Raw genomic sequence first — 21447 nt, 5'->3', positions numbered from 1 at the left:
GAGTCTGCATTTGTGCCTTCTGTTATTAGTCCTCCGTGTTTGAACCTGTTGATGATATAACTAACCTTGCAGGATAATAGAGTGTTAAACACCATTTAAGTGTTAACATTTTAAGAAATTACACAATGTAATTATTCCTTGTCAGTGACCAGCCCTTGGTCACTTGTTGCAGGGGGATCTCATAGCATAAAGTGAGGCTAGCCGCTGTCCCCTCCCCCCTACTGGTTCACTGATCAAAGTCCCCCTTAAATCTGTAAGAGGCCACGCCACTGCAGTATGCCATGATTAAGTGTCCTTTTTACTCTTAATTGAACACCATCACTTTTAGAAAATCGCCTACTGTGCCACATATTGCGGTGGCTGTGACGCTGCGCCTCGCACACACACTGGCCGGCTTAGCTTGGCTCTCCGCTGACAATACCCCACAGTTTTTCCTTTAAGCATGCACTAATAGTTTCAGCTTTATTTCTGAAGCAAATGTGTTGCTATTTTTTTTTTCTTCTGGCCAAGAGTCAAAGGCTCAGTGTGAGATATTTTGGCCGGGATTAAGACATAAAAAGTGGCTGCATGTATAAATAGTAGCGTTATGCCAAACAGAACGGACGGCCCCTCTGTCTGAGAGGAACAAACGCAGCTACGTCACAGTGAAGCTGGGTCAGTGAAAGTGAACTAAAAGAGAGACACGCAGTCTTGTGTTACTGGGACAAATTGCAGTCAACTTGTGTAGGCTGCTATTACCAGATGTGTACAAAACTATATGGCCATGGTTTTATTTTTAGGAAACAGTTGTTTTTCTCTATGTGGAGCTTATAAATAAATTTATAAATCGTATGTTTCTTTAATTTAGGATTCAGTGTGGACTATGAAACACACACACACACATACACACATTGATGCTATCAGAGCACATATTACGTCCTAATAAAATGTACGATGCGGTCATTCCTCTAATCAGTTACACTTAATCTTAATGTTGGTAGAAATAAAGAAATCCTAATGTGTGAATGAAATATTTTAAAAATTCTTTTGCTTCTTTTTCTCTAAATCTTTATTTTCTTATATGTTTTATGCCATCAACACCTATGGAAAGCCTACACTTCTGCCTTATTTCTGCACATTATTCAATTAATTTACTGTTACTGTCAGTGTGCATTTATTCTCCTATACAGCGTTCGTACCACAGTTGCTCAAAAACTATTCTTTGTTTCAGTATAAGACAAAGAAATGTAATTAAAATAGGCTGTATTTCAGCAATTTGAGATTTTGTTTTTTCTCATGGACATCTGTCCAGAAATGTTCACTGAAGTCCAAGCTCAGCACAAGCCCTCCGCATATAAATAGCATGATTTAGACTTTTCATAGACTTTGCATTGGTGTAGGATAGTTCTTCTCGCTCTGCAAACTGAAAAGATAAAAAAAAAAGCTCTTCCCGAGGAAAGAAAAAAGAAAAAAAGAAAATCTATCGGCTAGATTTTCCCTCTGTACTCCCAGAGGACTCACGCTGGAGGAAAAACAACACGTGCAGGAAGTGAGGTGGGATATTCGGAAAGCATTTAGTGGATCAATACGGCAGGCAGGCAAGAGAGGGGAAGGGAGACAGACAGACAGACAGACAGAGTGGGAGATGGAGAGAGAGACACCCAGAGCCCAGGGGAGAGGGAAGTCTTGGGGGAACAGCCTGTGCTTTTTAAGAGTACTGTTACACATCTCAGTCGGTCTTGGTAAGAATATCCAACTCAGCAGCTTTTTCCACCCGGCTGAGTTAAACACTCAGAGGCTCGGCAGTGTGAGGAGAAGTAAGTAAGGCTTGTGGGTGATGTCACCGGTGTCTCCCTGAGGCCACAGCTGGCTTTGATATCACTGACCATCCTCTAGACTGGAGTGACCATCACAGATCCACAACCATTGAAAAACAGACAGCTTACTCTAACACATAGGCGAACCTCCTGATTTCAGCTTGATCATAAAATCTTTACACCATCTCATGCATTTTAAAATATAGAATCACAAGACAATTTGGTGCCATAGAGGAGAGTCTAAAGTTTATATACTAATAAACAGAGAAAGCTGCCTAAGAAGGAAATGATCTTTAGGATTTTGATGTGACAGTTAATTAATCTAGACAGATGCTATTAGCACCAAGGTGTCAATAGCCAACAATGCTATTTGCACCAGAGGGTGGAAAAGTTAATGTGGCTATTTACACCAGGGAGTATAAAGCATGGCATATACGGCATCACAGAGACAAGCACCGGGGTGTCCATAGCCAAAAGTGTTACTTGAACCCAAGCACTGATTGCCAGAAAGGCGTTCTAACACCTCAACTATAACCTTTTCCTGCACATAAAGAGCTAGTTTTGTTACCCAAGCTTAGCCACAGCGTGACTGAAATTAAGTCTAAAAATTACATGTGTGTGGTTTTATAAGGGACACAGACTCCAGACACAAGTCTTTAAAGCATTCATCCACCGCAGCCCTCATCACTCTGCGAACTGTGAACTCAACTGCGTCACGCTGCTTCCTATGTGATATACAACCATGGATACAACAGTACTTAGATTTTTTTGTAGTGCTGAGGAGCAGCACTGAACAGAGACCCCAAATAATGCAGCTTTGCACAAGGAGCAGAGTAAAAATAAAAGGATAAAGCAAACACACACTCACATATATATATGTTGTGTGAGCTTGTGTGAAAAACCAGTACTCACCCTCCTTTAGCATGCCAACTTTAAGACATTTCATAAAGCGGCAGGCCTGGCAAGACTTTCGTCTCCTTTTGGTGATCTCACACTCATTGGTAGCCGGACAGCTGTACTCGATATTCCCTGGAAAAGGATTGGAAAAAAAGGACTCCATTATTCTGTGTGCTTAAAAGATATACATCAGCAATTAGGAATAATTTGTTTTGGAATTATTGCGCTGGAAAGAAGATCAAATCACACCAGGCGCGGAGTGAGAACACTGCAAAATACACAACACGTGTGTGCACGTGTGTGCCTGTGAACGCACACACACCTGTCCCAAGGTGACCCCGTGTGACACTCCTGAAGGAGAGGAGGGTTTAGTGGCATTTTGATGGGGCATGTAAAAAGCACCTACCCGCCCCGCAGACACACTCCCATTTTGATTCACAGATAAATTAGCTTCATTAATGCAGAGCGTCCTCTCTGCAATGCTCACCGCGACCCTTTCCAGCCCATCCTTCTTCACCTAAAGGATGATGGGAAAACTGCCCTCCCTCAACAGCACAGGGCTAAGAGACGGACGCACAGCTGAGCACTCTGCATAATGTTCTCCAGCAAAGACCAGGAGCTGCTGCTAGACTGGACAATCTAAGACTGCGATATCATGTAGCAAAGCTCGATGTATTATTCAAGTCGTCTTGACGGTTGTTGGCTCACTATGGAAATATTTCCTATGCAATTTAATCACTCAGATCCAAAAACAGCCAGAAAATGCAGACATATTGAATCTGCTGGAATTTAACCGCTGCCCGTCTTTCTCACCTGATTCCGGTTAAGAGTTTTTTTAATTTATTTTTACCCCAAATCATTATGCACACACTTCAAAAGTTGACACGACACCAAGAATCCAGTGACAAATCCTCTTTCCCAAGTATCCGTAACCCCATGATTGACTGTTTGAACAATGTCCCGTAAGTCCAGAGATGTATTAATGGTACCTAAAAACAGCAAACCAGGTGTTGTCTGTTGCAGGTCTGCCAGAGGAGCACACAAACACATGTACACACACACACACACACACACACACACACACACACACACACACACACACACACAACCCCCTGTTGGTCAAGGAGAAGGTGCCAACATTTGTCAGGATCCCTGGCATCGAAAGTGCCAGCAGGGTCACACGCACAGTTAGGGGCCGAGGGCACCACGCCAGCATGTTGGCAGAGGCTGCTGCTGGATTTGGGGTAGGTAAAGTCTGTTAAACTGAGAGGCATTAGCAGAGGGGAAATAAAGTACACTGCAGCGCTCGTATGTAGAGATGCACGCCATGTACCTTACTGCATACTATACTGCAAACTAACTGCATGCAGCAAGAGCGTTATAATATTTGCAGTATTAATATATAGTACTTTCGTTTTATTCTCAGTGCGAATACTAGAGGGTAAATTCTTATGGTAAAAATTACATAATCGAATGAGTACACTTAATACTTTTTAATGCACAGTAATGTCCCAAAATTCACACTAGAGACATTTAAGAATAAATGAATAACTAAAAGAAATATATATATATATATATGTCACTCTCACAGATATACATGTTATATATGATGCATGTTGTATACATAAAGAAAATCTAATTCATGTTAAATCACATAACCACTGCTCTATTTTGCACAAGCACAAAATTATGAAAATTATGTGAATTATGTTTAGGCATTAATAAATCTGTAAGTATGAAATTCTGGTTTTACAAAATGAAACAAAATAGTTTTCATTTTTTTTCTTTCTTCAGCTGCCTCCTTGACATCTGCTGTTTGTTCTATTGTTGTAGAGCACCGAGCAATATGTTATTTTTCACTAACTGAAGACAGTGATTCTGAGCTTTGCCTTAACAAGCAGACAACATTACAGTTTGCTGCATGGCTGAAATGTTCAACTTATTCTCTGTACTACATACATGCAATATTTTATGACCTTCTGAGGTTGATGAACTTGCTTGGATATCAAATTTTCTTCCTTCAAAACCAAACAGTAATCCAAAAATAACAGGATAGGTCAAATATGACTGCATGTGTGTGTTTTTTGTTGGGTGTGGGTGGGTGAGACGGGGGTCCACAATAGACTTAAATTGTCTACCTCTAAAAGCTCACTGTCGGCATACCCTCTTAGTTAATCAGGTCTTGTGTCCACCTTTATTTCTCAAAGGACATTTCAACCACTCTAATATCCTTCCTTAACCTCTCTTATTTTCCCTCTAAATTTTGATATATTATTATGCTATGCTATTATCCACGTGCATCTCCACTCAAGTTGGACCTCTCCTTGTCCTCCTCCTTTACCGAGGCCGGGACCCCCTTCCTGATTACCATTCCATTAAAGCGGCTTCTCCTCTCTGTGAATGACCACCTACCCCGTCCCTCGTCCCACCGCCTTTATTTAGAGGACTCTTCAGCGTCTCCGTCTCGCTGTTCCCTTCCTCTGTTATTGCCACCACAACACGTGCCTCTGCTTCTAATTGGACCCTGTCTCCTTCCCCTTGGGTGAGGGCTAGAGGGGCCTGGGGGCAAGGAACGGATCCACACCTCCCACCCTCCTTTCTTGACTTTCTCCCAATGAAATGCCTGGTTCCTAATTACAGTCACCCAACACTGATTGTTATTGACTGAAACTCCCGTGGCTCAGGACGAATGACGGACAGATTAAGCTCATTACAGGCCTGTCCTCCAAGAAGGAGAGTGAAAAGAAGAAGAAGAAGAAGAAGAAGAAGAAGGCTACAGTGACGAGGAAGAAGATGAGAAGGAGAGAGAGAGATCTCGGTAAGACAATGCAAAGTCACACATCAGCATTACTGGGGCACGAGCAGCCTTTTAACTAACAATGATTGGTCATAAATAGGCATGCAGGATTTGGACAAAAGGCCAAAAACATTCAGTAAAACCCAACAAAGTGTAGCATGTGGACTGAACAACAGATTTTGTGTTGATAACTTGAAAGAAAGTAGGGGTTTCCTACATTTTCTAAGGCTCCCAATCCAAAGATGCTTTAGCCTCTTGTACATGAAAAGTGAAAATACTCCTAAGATCCACAATCCAGCCATTTTCATATAGGCTAATTAAGCCAGGAAAGGCCTTCCTAAAAATGGGCAGCCAAAAAAATTTGTAAATAAATAATAAGTTTTGGAAAATATGTCTTTGCTGTCTCTATTTTTTTGTGTGTGTTTTTCTTTTAGAAATGTCTGATAATTAATAATGAGAAATAGGACATCTAAAATACCCTGGCTACCCCTGACCCTTGTTCAAAAACTTTAGAAAAAAAGACCTCGCTGCCAAAGAAAAAGAAAAATGATATATATCAGGATCAGGCTTGGTATATTTGTCATCATCACGTTAAGAGTTATTAGAAAAAGTCAGAATTTTGTAAACATGTGACGTAATTAGAGAGAGTGCTGAAGAGCTTCAGTCTTAAGACCAAGTGAGGTAACCAGCTCTCACATCAGTCCCACGTTTTCCATCTTTATTCTGACAGTAATGCGCTGTTTTGGATTTTAACAAAAGCCAATAAAATAAAAGGAAAAAACAGTGCTGAAAGATGCTTCATGCTTCAGTAATTTAGAGGGATTTAGGCAGAATACTTTTCAAATTTGCCTGACTTAATGTGCCCTCACTCTGACTCCATGTATCCAGACACAAATGCTGCAAATCAAATTAAAAAAATCTGCATCTCGGTTTGTGGCGCATTATCTCTGTCCAAAAGATTACTCTGGAACGGATCCCACACATGGCAGATTCAGTGCCAGATGTATGATTCGCCATAAAAAATCACAAACTAGAGCAGATTTGCGGTCTGGGCCTAATGCCTGCGGTAGACACCACATCGTATTAGCCCCATGAAAGCACTGAGGAACCTGTGACACGCACGGCCACGTATTCAAGTGAACGTAAAGTATTTAAAATCATTAAAAAGTAGCACTTCTCTATTGTGACAAGAGTGAAAATACACCTTGCTTAAAAGTACTGTTGGAAAGTCAGGAATTTATTGTTTTAAGTATAAATTTATGTTTGATTAAAATTCAGTTTCACTAAAATTACTCATCTCTTTACTTCAATGCTTTCATGTAACAACATTAGCAATAATTTACTTTTTAGAATAAATATTAAGAAATACAAATCATTGTTTTTTTATGGCCACTTCAAGGGAAAAAAAAGATAACAATGTAACATTTTTATCTGGTGCTGTTCGCCTGTCGCTGTTTTGATATCTGTGAGTTGGTAACACCTATCGACAAGTGTTTTTTTTTTTTGCTATTTATTTTGAAAAAAACAAAAAAAAAAAACGGAGGCCATCAATATCGATTGATCTGATAATCCACAGAAAAAAAACAATCAAAAATGTAATGAAAACTGTAACATTTTTAACGTGTGTAGGTTCTTCATTTCTCTTCTATTGATCAGTTCTCCACATCCTCTGATTTATCTGGTTATCTGTGGTGTTGTGAATGAATATTATTCTGTCTAATGTAGTTAAAATAAACCAGTACTTAAACAGCTACAAACGCAAAGATGCAAAAATGCCCCACAGAGCATTTTTCTAAGTATTCATAAGTTATAGTTAATCCAAAAAGCAGACATTTTTACTCATATTTTCTATTGCTATTGTATCAAAAATACAAAGAACCCACCACCTAAAAGACAGTTTTACTGACAGCTCAGGTGAGTCAGTGAAATGTGAAAGGAAATGTGGGAAAGAAAAAAGTACCTTGTATCGTTCTTTTGAAAAAGGCTTTGCAGGCCTCACAGGAGGCCACTCCGTAGTGGTACCCCGAGGCAGTGTCGCCACACACCAGGCACAGCCTCTTGGGAATTCCATTGAGCATGTACTCGCACTTGATTGGCGAGTCATCGGCCATGCCGCCGGAGCACTCCTCGTAGCGGCGTAAGCAGGCGCTGCCGCCTCCCAGCATGCCTGGGTTGAACATTGGGGGGGAGTCCAGGGTGTGTGACCGTCCGCTGCCAACGTTAACGTAGCCGCCGCTGGCGTCAGAGTTGCCACTGGGGCTGTGGTGACTGCCAGTGTCTATGAGCGAGGAGGAAGGACTGGAAGGCTCAGTTTTGACATAAGAACCACAGCTCGAGGATAGGTGCCGGTCCTCGGAGGGCATTCTGGTTAGTAACCTGGAGAAACACAAACAGAGTCGGAACGTCAGTCAGTTTTGAAACTGAATTTACAGGGAATGGTTTTCCAAATTTTTGAAAAGAAATGAATGTTTAATTCAGTTCAACTCAATTTTTATAATGTCACCGCAAAATGCTTTATACTGTACAGTAAAGACACCACAGTATTAGAGCGAAAAACCCAACAATCAGACAACCCCCCTATGAGAAGGCAATTTGCGACAGTGGGAAGGAAAAACTCCCTTTTAAGTGGGAGAAACCTCGAGGAGAAACAAGGTTAGGAGAAGGGCACAGATGGCTGCCCTTCTCCTAACCTTGTTTCCTTCTTTAACCTTCTTTGACTGACTGTGTGTGAGGAAAAAGAGAAAAGAAAAGGAGAGCATGGGGTGATATGTTGGAGTTCAAACCACTTGTTTTAAAGCACATATATAAGTAGGCAGAAAGACACCATGGTTTGTGTTGTTTTTAACTTTCGTTTCCACGAGTTGTTTGGTTGGATTTAGGAAAGAAATTGTGATTTGGAAAAAAACAAAACAAAACACAAAAACTGTCATATTGGCATAGAAACCACATTAGGGGACACTGAGCTTTGGCATATAAATAATATTTTATTACACAAACTAATAAGATAAAAGTAACATATCTCAGTATTAATAATTAGCAAACTTTTTAAAAATATTAACCGTTTTACTGCATTTTCTTCACGCATTTTTAAAACTTTTTCTTTAAATAAAAAGAACGCAAAGGCTCTCAAATACCCCCAAGTGAAAAAAATAGAGGACCGAACAACAGAGCACAAAAGCTTCGCCGTGACTGTACCGAGTCTTGCCTGCTACCATCATCCGCCACTCATTCTGCAAGAAATTCATCAGCCCGTTCACCTGAGTTTGATAGATTGCCTTACACACACAACCATTAATGCGCCGGAATGCCAAGTGATATAGTGCAGTAGCTCATTCCTCTCAGGCAAAATGGTAACTAACGACCATGTCAACAGATGCCCCATACATCTTGCAAACAATGCCCACAATTGGTCGGCTGCCAGAAGTAAATGAATGAATGAAACTTCAGAAGGCTGTTAATGGACAAAGAGAGGTGTTACACTCAGCATATGGAGGATTGTGGGTAATAGATGACCCAATCAATAGTCCCAGTTATTTTGCCAGTGGAGGTGCTGGGTTACAGCTGGCAGAGGAAGTGCCTTATTCCAAGAATTCCATCATAAAGACTACAAAGGTAGGATTAAAGAAAAAAAACGACTACTTAACGACTACCGCTACTGGTGGGTAGTCATTTCTCTTTGAGGCCGCAAAGCCAGTGTATGTTGCGCTCCTTGCTGTAATTCAATAATATTCTCTCAAACGAAGCATGAAATGAGGCCCGGGTTGGTCTTAGAACTGCTGGCTCTGTCTGTCACAGTTGGTGTTGACCTTACAGAACTTCAGCCCTTAAATTCTTATGAGTCATAAATATGCGGTGAGAGTGGCGGAAAGGCGTGATGGGAATGTCTGAAACTAATAGCAAGCTAATGCTGCTTTACAGTCTGAACTTTTTTGGCTTTTTTTACTGCCAGGATCTGTCTCCATTTTTTTTTTAAAATATGGTGTTGTGTTTCAAAATTCATTTTCCTTCTTTTGCCTCCTTTGCACAAGTGTTTATTTAAAGCCAAGAAACCTCTTTTTTTTTTCTTTTTTAACTGCAAACGAGTAGTGAAAAGAAGAGAAAAGGAGGAGGAGATAGCCTCTACCCCTGGGCCCAGATCAGATCTATTGATCCTCGGCTTCCTTCCTGTTCCAGATGAGGCATGAAAAAATAAACCCTCCTCTTACGGGCCCCAGACATTCCTTATGCATTTTTAATCAGTCGAGACTGTTAACATAGTGCGAGATTGAGAGATACAGCATTGTGTTAGCCTTCATTCTAAGGATATTGTGGCTTATAAAAGACTCAGATGACTCATGTTAAATCTTGTTAGCAATCAGCATTCACCTAGAGTCAATTGGACGATATATTTTCTCCAAGCTGAAGTGGAGAGAGACCAGCCTGGTAATAGTTAATACATCATTGCAGCCAGATAGGGGGGGATTCCCTATGGAATAGCACATTGTGGCATACGTAAAAAGTAGTTCATTCCACACTTAGCACACGGCAACGCTGGGGAGATGTTTTTTGTTAGGTTTAATGGAAATTTCTAATGGGCCCTTTCAAATCTGTCGAAATGAAATAATGGCACGAACCACCAATTCGTGCAGACAGAAATAGCTTCATAGTTTCATAATTTGGTCGCCCCCCACCACCCGCCCCAATATAAAGAGACATAGAGTTTTCAAACCACAGCCTGACTCTCCTCAACCTGTCCCACTCCCTTGACAAAAAAAAACCACACACACACGCACTGCAGCTAATACCTAATGGGGTAGTGTTTGCTCCGCTGCGCAGAAAAATTGTACAAACGGAGCAGACAAGCAGGACTCATCAGACAGACGTGAAGGTCACCTGCCTTCTCTGTTCTGAGAGGCCCACACAGTCCCACAATGGACACCACGGAGCAGCAGATGCACGCGTTCCAGTCTCTCCACCACACGTCAAGAGACTACTCTGTACGACAAAATACAGTCGTCCAGAATGTTTAACGCGACAGGACTGTGATGCACCCTCAGATCATGGACCGTTTTTTTGAAGCTAACATGAGATAGGTGCGGAAAATGTCCAGACAGAGCAGCTGAAATCTCAGATGTTTGCATGTGCATGTGTGTATTTTGGCATGCCTCCTCATGCTGGCAGAGCCGCAGATCCCCAGCTTCCCAACATAAATCCCGAATCTATCCACCTCTTCTCCATGAAATATGTTGTCTAGCCTCCTGAATTTCAGCACGATAAATTTACACCGCCACTCAAACACGAAAAAGAAAATGCATATTTAAAACAGTTCTCCGTAAATGACCTCATGCTGTCCTTGTCTTGGGTGAAGGAGCGAATATATACGGCTCTCCAAATTTTTACCGTGCACTTTTCCGCATAAAGGAAATATTATTGTTGAGCTTGGGGTTAAGCTTGTAGCAGGGAACACAGCGTAAATCACGGTGCTGAACACACAGTCGAACATGGAAGCACAGAAGGACAGAGGCAAGGAGCCATGCATGAAATTAGTTCATTAATCTTTCTATGATAGGCTGTCCTTGTTTGGGGCAAACTCTATCAGCTTTAAACGGAGTGCCCCTTCCCGCCTGACACATAGATTACACTGTTAGTCAGTGGCCGCGGTGTCTGGGAAATGAATGGTCATGCGAGTGGGAAAATGGGGGTAGCGTGTGTCTCCAAGTGTTAAGTGGTAACAACAACATGCGGGTGACACAAATGAAGGTCATCAAAAATGTGTGTGTTCTTAAATTTCGCTGCTGCGAATATTGCTTTTTTTTCTCATATATTTATAATGAATACACATTTAAAAGAGCTATCCCTGTAATGTGCTGATTTGATAGAAGCAAACACATGAAACAGGATTTCTAATAATCTAATAATCTAATAATCTTTTGCTACAACCTTGCAGATTCAGTCAAGGAAACGCAAACCTACAGTTAAATGTGACAACAACAAAAAAAAATCTGCCAACTGAACAGAAGTATTTACTGTATTTGCCTCTAAAGGGTGAAGGTTTCTTCTTTTCGGAGCATCTTATTCCTGAAGTTGTTCGGATTTTCTTGCATTGTTGTGTGACTGATTTATCTCTTCCCTCTTTTTCAGATACATTTGAGCTTATGTTTAGTGTACTTGCATGTGTATTTAATGTGTTTATGCTAATGTTCGACTATGTGCATTCCACACACAGATTTGTACATAATACTGAGTGATTCTGGTTTAAAATGGATCAGATTGTATTGTATTCTTTGCAACTGCTTTAAAACCACAGTTTAAAGCTTGATGATAAGTTTGTGGAACCAAGCATATCCTTTACTTGTGCTGCGAAGGTGGAAAGTCATTCTCTAAGTTATTTTGCTCTGACATCATTTGTTTTAATGTCGTTTTATCTCAGGTAGTAAGTCCCAGCACTAGTTTTGCATCACATAGATATACTTTGTTTCTTCTTCTCTATCTCTCACACATACACGCACACACTCACACACATACCATACAGAGAATTTCCAGCATATGGCCTCTTCAATGTCACTGCCACGAGGAGAGACTGCATAGATTTCCCACATGGATGATGTCTCCTTACCTGGAGTATCAACCCCCATCTACATACACATCCAGCACCTCTAGGAAATTGCTCTCTCTGCAAAGTCAAACACACCCCTAACTGCCTTTTAAAAAGAGACAGAAGAAGGAGGTTACGGGGGGGAGAAAGAATAAACGAGCAGAGACTTAAGCCGTCATTGGGAATCAGAGAAGGACTCATGAGGGACAGTTACGATATTGATTTCATAAATAAACAGAGATGGCCATCGATCCTAATGTTATTTTGCATTTCAATTACTGCCCAGAAACATAACCTTCAAACGTCTGCTTCTCCACAGTAATAACATCCACTGATAATCACAAGCGAGTCTTGTTCGGCACAAATTGGCTTTTCTCTCACCCCTCCTACCCCTTCCACCCCCACACCCCCTTTTCTTTCTCCCCCAAATGTGTAAATGACACAACTTTGCATTTGCCTAATGGTATTAGAGCATGGACTGAATTTCAAGTGAGACTCAAGCTGATACAGTAAGCGCTCCGGTCAATTGACACAATGCAAATTAACGTGGTGAAGAGGAATTAAGTTCACAATGTGAGACCTCGTGAAGCTACGATGAGGCCCATTAAATTAAACATGCCGGCTGACCCGCACTCCATGATTAGACGCACACTGCTTCTTTCCTTTTGTGTGTGTGTGTGTGTGTTAATTTCATTTGATCAATAAAACAAACTCCTTCTAAGAAGTCCTCTCACTGCTGCTTACACTCAGCCTGAGCACTTGAAAGGCACATTCATGTTTGATTGAACAGCAGGTGAAGAAAAAAAAGGTGTCCATCTCCAGCCTGATGAATTCAGAGTCTTAACAGGCCACCTAAAGGATATATCTATAACAAGAGGGGCGGTCGTGACATGTGATGAAGCTATTTCTCCCCTCATGCCATCACACAGAACCAACAAAGCTCGGCTCGTAAGGAGTAGCCACTGCTAACAGTGAACGCGACAGTCATGAGAAAACACAGCAGCGACTTCACACGTTCAGAGCTGTTTTTATCTCAGCCAGTTTTTGTCAGCTTTATGAAAACTCAAAGCTGGTGGTGAAGTTGGAAGGAAGCAGATTGTCCCCCCCCCCCCCCCCCTCACCACAGTTTCAACACAATGCAGCACTTTCCCACCACCTGCTCTCTCCATCCGTCAGTGGATTCTTTTGGCTTTCCAGTCAGTTCTGCTGGTCAGATCAGCCAACTATCAAACAAAGTTGGTAGAGATCACAGCCCTCGTGTAAGGTTTGGATCCTTTTCAAGCAGTCTGACACAAACCAAACGGCGACTGGTGAAGTGCGAAAAGGTGGCCGGGAGCTGTGAGTACACATAAAGTGAAATATTCAAACTCCAATTTACTCTTTCGAACCTTGGACAGCACACGAAAGAAGGAATGAGTGCAAGATCGATCACGAATGGATGGAAATAAATGTTGCAAAAAACACTGATTGCAGATAGTGAACTGCACTCACTGCAAATTTGTAATGCTTGAATTCCCCTAAATAACAGGCAACTCCAGGAACTATTTTCCTTATGCTCAGGGTTTTAAATACTCCTTTGCAATCAAATTAATTTTACCTCAAGTATCCGTATGTGACGCCAAGTGTTAAAAAACAAAAACAAATAAAGAATAAATGGCGGGTGCATCTTAATCACAGCAAGACCCGTGTGTTAAGCGTAACAAATTACAGATGCAATGCATGATAAGATGATGTGCTCCTCTTTAACAGACACAGTCAGGTGTTTCTATGTATTGGACGGCTAAAATTAGATCCCAGGTCAGTGTGTGATTCTTTGGTCTACATGTGTGTGCACATGTCTGTCTATCTGTGTCTGCATACATTTGGTCGCTTATGCATTCCTGTTTGTTTACTTGGGGAGGACACCTGTGGGAATAGCAGGTAAAACAAGTGGAAAAAATCTTTGAGCAAGCAGAATATTTCATCTTCATGTGACGCTGTTAATAACAAGTTAATTAATAAGTATTAGAATTTCTATAATTTAAAAAAAGCAGTTATTGTAAAAGAAGAATAAAGCAATAGGTGTAAAAAAAAAAAACATGTCTAACACGACTCTTAATTCAAAACTGCCTCCATTAATTTTAAAGCAGATGGTTCTGACTGACATGAAGTAGTGGAGAGCACCTGTGGAGGCTGATGCAAATAGTAGGTCATATGCAATTATGTACAGCTGCATTTTATTTTGATTTTGGTCCACAACACGCAAACACGATCCCGACGTGCACATTTTCAGAAAGAATAAATCACTAGATGTAACTAATATTTTGGTCTCTTGACAAAGCAGGTATTTGCTTTAGCATCAGAAATGTGGTTTGACAGCTGGACACTAAAATCCTTTGACCTTTCACCTCGGGCCAGTATGATAGTTGTAAGGCGAAAGTCTCCAAGGGTTTGAAAGCAGAGGCAAACCTAACTAATCACAGATATATGTGACACTGAGCACACAGATTTTCAGCGTGCGACTTCTCGATGTGGGAAAATGTAGGACAACATGGTTAATGCAACTTTAACGCTTACAAATACATTTTGAAATAAGAAATTCCAAGTGTAGAATCGTTCATCTCAAGCAGAACCAGTAAAAATATGTAGAGTTGTGATGTTAGTGTAGTGCTGGCCTATCAAATATGACCTAACAAGTATTTAAGGGTGCAGGTATAGCATGCATAACCAGCTACTCACTTGTCAGCACACGCATGCATATTTTTATGTGCATACATAAATGCAGACACACACACACACATAGATGGACACAGACACAGTCTGGGGTCACGATGGGTTAATAGCATCATATTGTAGGATTTGTCATTTTTAATAATTTCTATTTGGCATAGTTTTTTCTTCTTCTTTAAAGATGTAATTAAAACTTCAGAGTTTTCATTTGAAGGTTTTTTGAGTGTAAAAATGAAAGGCTTGCGATTGTGTGTTTTAAAAGCACCACGAAATAACTGTGATATTAAAAGTTAGAGCCTTCAGAGACGATGCTTGAAACAGACGTATTTAATTGAGATCTGTTACTTTTATGTAAAATATCAAAACAACTGACAAAACTGAGGTTGAAGATTCCAGCCTGGAAATGATTTACATCCTTTTTGAAAAGGAATTTTATGTGATTCATTTGATTACAATGAATAAATCAAATTTATGTACATCCTTCAAGGTGTGCATGACACCTTTGACTGAAGTGTTGAAGTGCTTTGAATCATTATCATCATGAGCAGCAGCAGCAGCAGCGTATACATTTTATTTCGTGATCAATAGAACTACATAGACTTAACACCAAAATGAGCTTTTTTTGATGCATGTGCAAAGTGCATTAAAACGACACATATTTCTACTGAGCGAACAGCTTCTAACCAAAGCTGCTTTTTCTGAAAACAAACACGTTTTGTCATTTCACTTGCTCAACCAACACAAACCGATAGGATCTCATTTGTTCTGATTATGTGCAGTGGCAGCTCCGATGCAGTTAGAATAAACACTTGTTTAACACTTCAGGAGATGCTCCCCCTTTTTTTCTTTTGTGGAGCCTTGCAGAGTTGGAAAAATCCTTAATCGCAGTCCTGTAAAAAGTGCTTAGCAGATTAAACCTTTCCAATCCCATCTACAGATTAACATTAAGAGGATCCCAGTGAATGCAGTGAACGGTTTCCCCTGTCCACTCACATTTGGAAATAAGATAACTATTTTTCCAGGTATCCAAGAACTGTAACAATGATAAAGATTGGAGCTCCAAATGAGATTTGAGAGTTTCTTTAACTTCTCATTTGTTAGGGAAAAAAAGCTGCCTTTGTGCTAAGAAAATGCACAATAACCATATGCATGCGCAAGAAAAAAAAAAGTTTTAAAGTGCACATTTTGTTGTTCGTATTAACTGCATTTTACTCACATACTGTGCCACATTTGGAGGTGATCTACCTTACTAAACACTCAGTGTTATTTAATCATAACCACCAATTTTATATAAAAACTATAAATGACAATAAAATGAGATGAGCTGTATCAGTAACACAGACAGACACGTATCTACTTCTTCAGTTACACACTTTTCTGTGTCACGCTTTCAACTAACTTTCCCCGGGACACCGGCTGGTGCTGGAGGACAGTGCACGGGATACCGGCTGCATTAATCTGCCTGAGACTCTCTCCTACGAGCTGAGTTTAAACCCTGGATCCTGATGCAGAAGCTAGAGAGCTGTACAGAGACCAGCTCCCCGGTCTCCCTGCAGGCTACGCCACAGCAGCCACCGCTCAGCTCTGATGTCCTGTACAACTCCCTGTCTTTGGAAATAGTTTAGTTTGCTTTTTAAAAAAACAAATTATAACATTTTTAAACAATTTTTGTCAACTTAAATAGAGACAGAAAAGTTTAGATGAGCTAAGCAAGAAGGGAAAAAAGGGATTTGTATAAAGAAGCACCTACTGGTTGTGGTAGCAGAGAGGGTCAGGGATACACAGTTCGGAAACATCCATCAGTCCTTGTTAAGCATTCCAGATGTTGCAATTTAAAAAAAAATCAAAAACAACAACAGATAAACAGCTGGGGAAAAGCTGAAGCAGGAGATCAGTTCCTAAATCTCCTCATATTCTCAATATATATTGGTCAGGTGGTCCCGGGTGCTGCTTCCCCTCCCTCCTGTGTTCAACCTGCACACTTAAAATTAAAAAAAAAAAGAGAAGAAGAAAAAAAAAGAAAAACCTTCTGCCTCGGCCCAACAAACTCCAGTCTGCACAGGTGCCGCACGCTCGGGCTCAGGAGTACGGCCGGTGAGAAGAAAAGTGGTGGTCCGAGAAAGAGGAGAGAGGAAAAAACAAAACAAGAACCTCAGGAAGAGATGAAGAGAAGAAACGGTGAGCAACGAGAGGAGGTAGAACACAGATGATGGGATTGGTGGACAGAGAAAGAGAGTAAAAGATAAGAGGGATGGATGGAGAGCAGCAGCAGTGAGAGCGCACTCAGGCTGAGTAAGTCGGCGAGGGGGGATTGAGTCTCCATTGAAGACAAGGGGGCTCTTTAAGAACAGGAGGGAGTGGTTTAGGTGCATATGGAGCGACCGCCATTGGCTGGATTCAGGAAGGTTGTCCTGCCAGCAGCCAATGGTGATGAAAGATTACTGAGATGAGACGGGCTAATGGGCCACTAGTCGGCCTCCATTCACAAGGGAGCGCTGCAAAACAGAGAAAGAAAGAAAGAAATGATAGATAGATAGATAGATAGATAGATAGATAGATAGATAGATAGATAGATAGATAGATAGATAGATAGATAGATAGATAGATAGATAGATAGATAGATAGATAGATAGATAGATAGATAGATATTCAAAGTGATGAGGTAAACAAAAGTGGACAGCAGTAACTGACAAGAAACAGAAGTAGAGGCACGTTCGCTGAGGGTGATTTGAACAGGTCTGTTTACGGTGCTTTAAAGGGCTCAGTGCCAGATTATGGAGCTAAACGGTTCCCTTTAGTCTTTTATCCTCTCCACCATGGATCTGGCTTTCCACAGCCTGCCCTCCTTTAAAGTAATGACAGCTGCTTCCCACAGCATTCCACCAGTCACGCTGTGAAGAGAGGGGATCTACCCGTCCTTAGCGAGGCAGGATGTAGGAAAACTGAGAGTGATAATGACCTCGGCAGGAATGATAATAATGATGACGACGACAGAGAAGTTTGAGTGGATCTTTACCACGTACGTGAAATGTGGCAGCCCGTCGGAGGAAACCCAAAGCCCCGCCACCCACCCCTCCAGCCCACTTCATCAACCCACATTTTTCCGATCGATACAAAACCCATCACACGCTCCTATTGATCACAGCGTTGCCGTGTCGCCACAAGCCTCAGGACAGACTCCCGTTTCCCAACCATCTTTTAAATGAAAAGGAATTATACATTTGAACGTTTTCTTTTCATGTCAGTCCATATCAGAGTCACAGGAGCAAAAGGCTGATTGCTTTATTAAAGCAGCTGTGCATTCTCCATTACATTTTTGATCAATATTTTAGCATTTAATGTACTTTCCTGCGATGGAAAATCCGGCTATTCCCGCTGATCCGATTAAGACATCCAGACATAATCAATAGGGGGGATATGTTTATGTTTTTAATGAGACCGAGAAGACGAGAACTGATGTTCAGATGACATGTATAATTTCACATGCAGAAAATAGAGCCAGTGCCAATCAAACCAAAAAAAAAGTGGTCTTTTGGTATTTTTAAGACTGAATAACTTTATGCAAAATGTAAAGTGTATGTCAGACTACCTTAAAATAAAACACATTTTTATTTGGCAATGCTTAATTCAAGGCTAAATTACACATTTTTTGCACTTTCCCGCTCTGCTCTTGGGTTGCCAGCTTTCTGAGGTGGGTACATACTTGCGTCCAGACCTAATTTGTCTCCCTTCCTCTGCGCGGCCTGCTCACACAGAGTAGAGACACAGGGTTTTGTGGCATCTTACAGGAAATCTATTGAGCGCACAGTCTGTGTAATCCCACCATCACGTTATCTTCAGAAGAAGAAACCGTAATCCAATCATTAAATCTGTATTTAAGCAAAAACAGATTTTCGGCTCTATGACCGTGACTGTGTCTCTTTAAGGAGATCAGTGCAGACCAGCCTCGCACCACCCTGCATTGTCAGGCAGCAGTTTAGGCTCTCATTATAGTTTTGCTCTCATTTGCCGTTTTACATTCTGAGCGCTGTAAACTCCCAGCACGGCTGTAATTTAGAGGAGAACAACTGAGTAGGAGAGGGAATCTGGGTTTATTTTTGGAGTGAAATCTGGACTAGTGTAAACAGTGAGTGTTAATGAATGAAAACAAAGACGAGAAGGATTGTGAGAAAAACATTTCTGTAGAGGACCAGAAATTTGCAGATTTCTCCAAAGTGCAAAAAAGACAAAATCGTTACGTGTCAATAAATAGTAATGACATATTGTAGTGGGCTGAGGGACGCGGTCTTCCTGTCACGCTGCTTGTATGTAATTAAATTCCTGATTCACGAGCAAACTGCCTGTTATGGCTGACCTTCTGACCTCGCCATGAAGAAAGTGTATCAGCAGGAGGAAGTTCACTCTGTACGCCTTCCTAAATGTTCTGGGCATTCAATTCAGTCTCCAGAAGCCGGTACAGATGAAACTGTTTCTTGTTGGTTCATTTATGCAGGCAACACAAGACAATACCTTCAGTTCTTGGAGCCGGTGTTTTTAAAGTTTCACTTCACACGCCACTCGATCAGCGGCCACTTTGATGAACTCAGCGCGTTGCCTACAATCATCAGTTGCTTTAATCAAATTACTCACATAATAAGAAATCAGTGACACGGAAAATAATCAAGGTGCATGAAGGTAGAACCAAAAAACTTGTGGTTTTCTTTTAAAATATAGAATTATTATTACATTTATTTTTGCATTACCATTACATTTGAGATTTGTGCATTTTAATGCATTTGATTGTTGTCATCACTTTGTGATTCTTAACAGGAATAGTGCAATATATATACATATGACTTTTTGATCACGTTGCAAAGCTGCTTTATCAGTGTACTAGCATTTCATATAAATCTGATAAAATAAAAATTCAGTGTTGCTTTTAAGTGCATATAATTATTTGACTCACTTTATACTAGTTAAAAGTTTGTTGTATGTTGCTGTCTGAAAACACACATACTGTTATCTCTTTCGTCTACATGCAATAAATCGATACATTTATTTTCATCTATTTAAACCCACGAGGAATTTGTAACTCAATCCAGACAGACATTAAACTGCTGACATTAAACTTCTGCAAGTGCAAAACCTTCAACTCCGCCGCCACAGCAAAACCGAAACGACAAACCCCGTGTCAACATTCGACTTCTTACACAAAGCTCACGAAACAGACACTGAGTCCCACAAATCCATCATTTGCACATTTTCCTTTCGCTGCCGCGTACTTGTTTGGCTCATCTGCCGGAGGAGTGTGGAGAGGGATAATTACTATAGCCACAGGGCTGCATTAATCAGCTGGGTGCATTTGTTGGGCTTTATTATGTTCCACTCCCCTCTCTGGGCTGCGCCGACTGAACCACCAGGACGAGACAGGGCTGGTGGAGGACCGCTGTCGCCCCGCTGCCCGCTCACGCTGGGTTAATAAATGCTATTAGCCTCTATCTCTTGCCTCTTAATTTCTCATTTTACTGAGGGCAGTTAAAATAAAACTACGTGAGCGCTTGTGTAAATGAGAGACTTGTTGCAGGGCTCCGATATCGTTGACTGCGAGAGCCGGACTCCCACAATGTGACTGGATTCCCTTTTCTTCTGCTGGTTCGTGCTGTTAAAAATGTCCATGCAGTCAATTCAAGATTGATCATTTACTATTGTGGGATATTGATGTGACATCACTGATAGTAAGCAACAGGCTGAGTGTGACCAAATGTGAGCATACAGCTTCCCCAAACACATCTTTTAAGGTCCTGCGGGAGTTTATATTGTGAGCAAATGTATTATAAATATGTAAGGCTGAGAGGGATGACACCCAAATTAGCTAAGCAGCCTCCATCAGACCTTTGACTAAGTATTCAGTGCAGAGTCTGCATCATAATTAGAGAAATCCGCTGTTATGAACTCTTAAATCACTGCCTTCTTGGTGCTGTTACGTATTGTGCTCTTTGTTAAATGTTTTCACTCATCAGAAGTCACTTTGGTTAAAGGCAATCACCAAATGGCATATATTAACTTAAGGACATTTCTCCAACCTGCGCTGCATCTTTGAAAGCCGCGATTGTGATTCCAGCGACAGCAAACGGTCTCCGCTGTGTTTAATCACATCACATATAAACAAAATCAATTTTACCCCCCACGCTCTAATTTTAAACGACTCCTTGACACCGCTCGAATCCTCTGCGACTCGCCCATGTCAACTGCATAACACAAGAGGGTCTGGGATGGAGTCACCTTTGAAGCAAAGCCAGGTTGTGTCATTGTCGGATCAATACATTCATCTCAAGTTCATTCCAATATGGAAGCTGGCAAAAAGGGGAGCCTGGTGCCGTCAGCTTTTTAAAGCCTTACGATGCTTGCGCGCATGTCCGTGTCTAGGCCCTGCCGATAAAAACGGCTAGCCCAAAGAGAAGTGGGTAACACAACTGATTGGACAAAAATAAAACACACAGGAATGCATACGAGCATCTAGATCTGCATGATAGCAAGTGTGCACATTAGTCAGCCTCACTGATAGTGTCTGAAAGAAGAAAAATATAGCACGTTCTCAAATTCATGTCACAGAGCTGCCATTTGGGCTCATACCGACTTCAACGTCTCAGAACACCCACAGGGCACTAGTGACTCTTCAATTACGAGCTTCCCTC

The 21447-nt window shown here is 41.2% G+C and overlaps 1 protein-coding gene across 2 annotated transcripts in view; it reads right to left on the bottom strand.

Moving 5' to 3' along the window:
- The window catches only part of LOC146501569 (steroid hormone receptor ERR2-like), a 75641-nt gene that overhangs the window by 24447 nt on the left and 29747 nt on the right, over nt 1-21447 (bottom strand). Inside the window, exons 1-3 of one of the 2 annotated variants that reach the window (XM_085133152.1) lie at nt 16524-17963; nt 7451-7866; nt 2709-2825 (exon numbers count right to left, since the gene is read on the bottom strand). In XM_085133152.1, the coding sequence (XP_084989278.1) occupies nt 2709-2825; nt 7451-7866; nt 16524-16573 (583 nt within the window). In that variant the 5' untranslated portion in view covers nt 16574-17963. Of the gene's footprint in view, nt 1-2708; nt 2826-7450; nt 7867-16523; nt 17964-21447 lie in introns of those variants that run through there. The other variant, XM_085133153.1, reaches the window with a different exon arrangement.

This window comes from Neolamprologus multifasciatus, chromosome 15 (assembly GCF_963576455.1).
Source record: "Neolamprologus multifasciatus chromosome 15, fNeoMul1.2, whole genome shotgun sequence".
NCBI classification, from domain to species: Eukaryota; Metazoa; Chordata; class Actinopteri; order Cichliformes; family Cichlidae; genus Neolamprologus; species Neolamprologus multifasciatus.
This window is presented reverse-complemented; position numbering and strand designations above follow the sequence as displayed.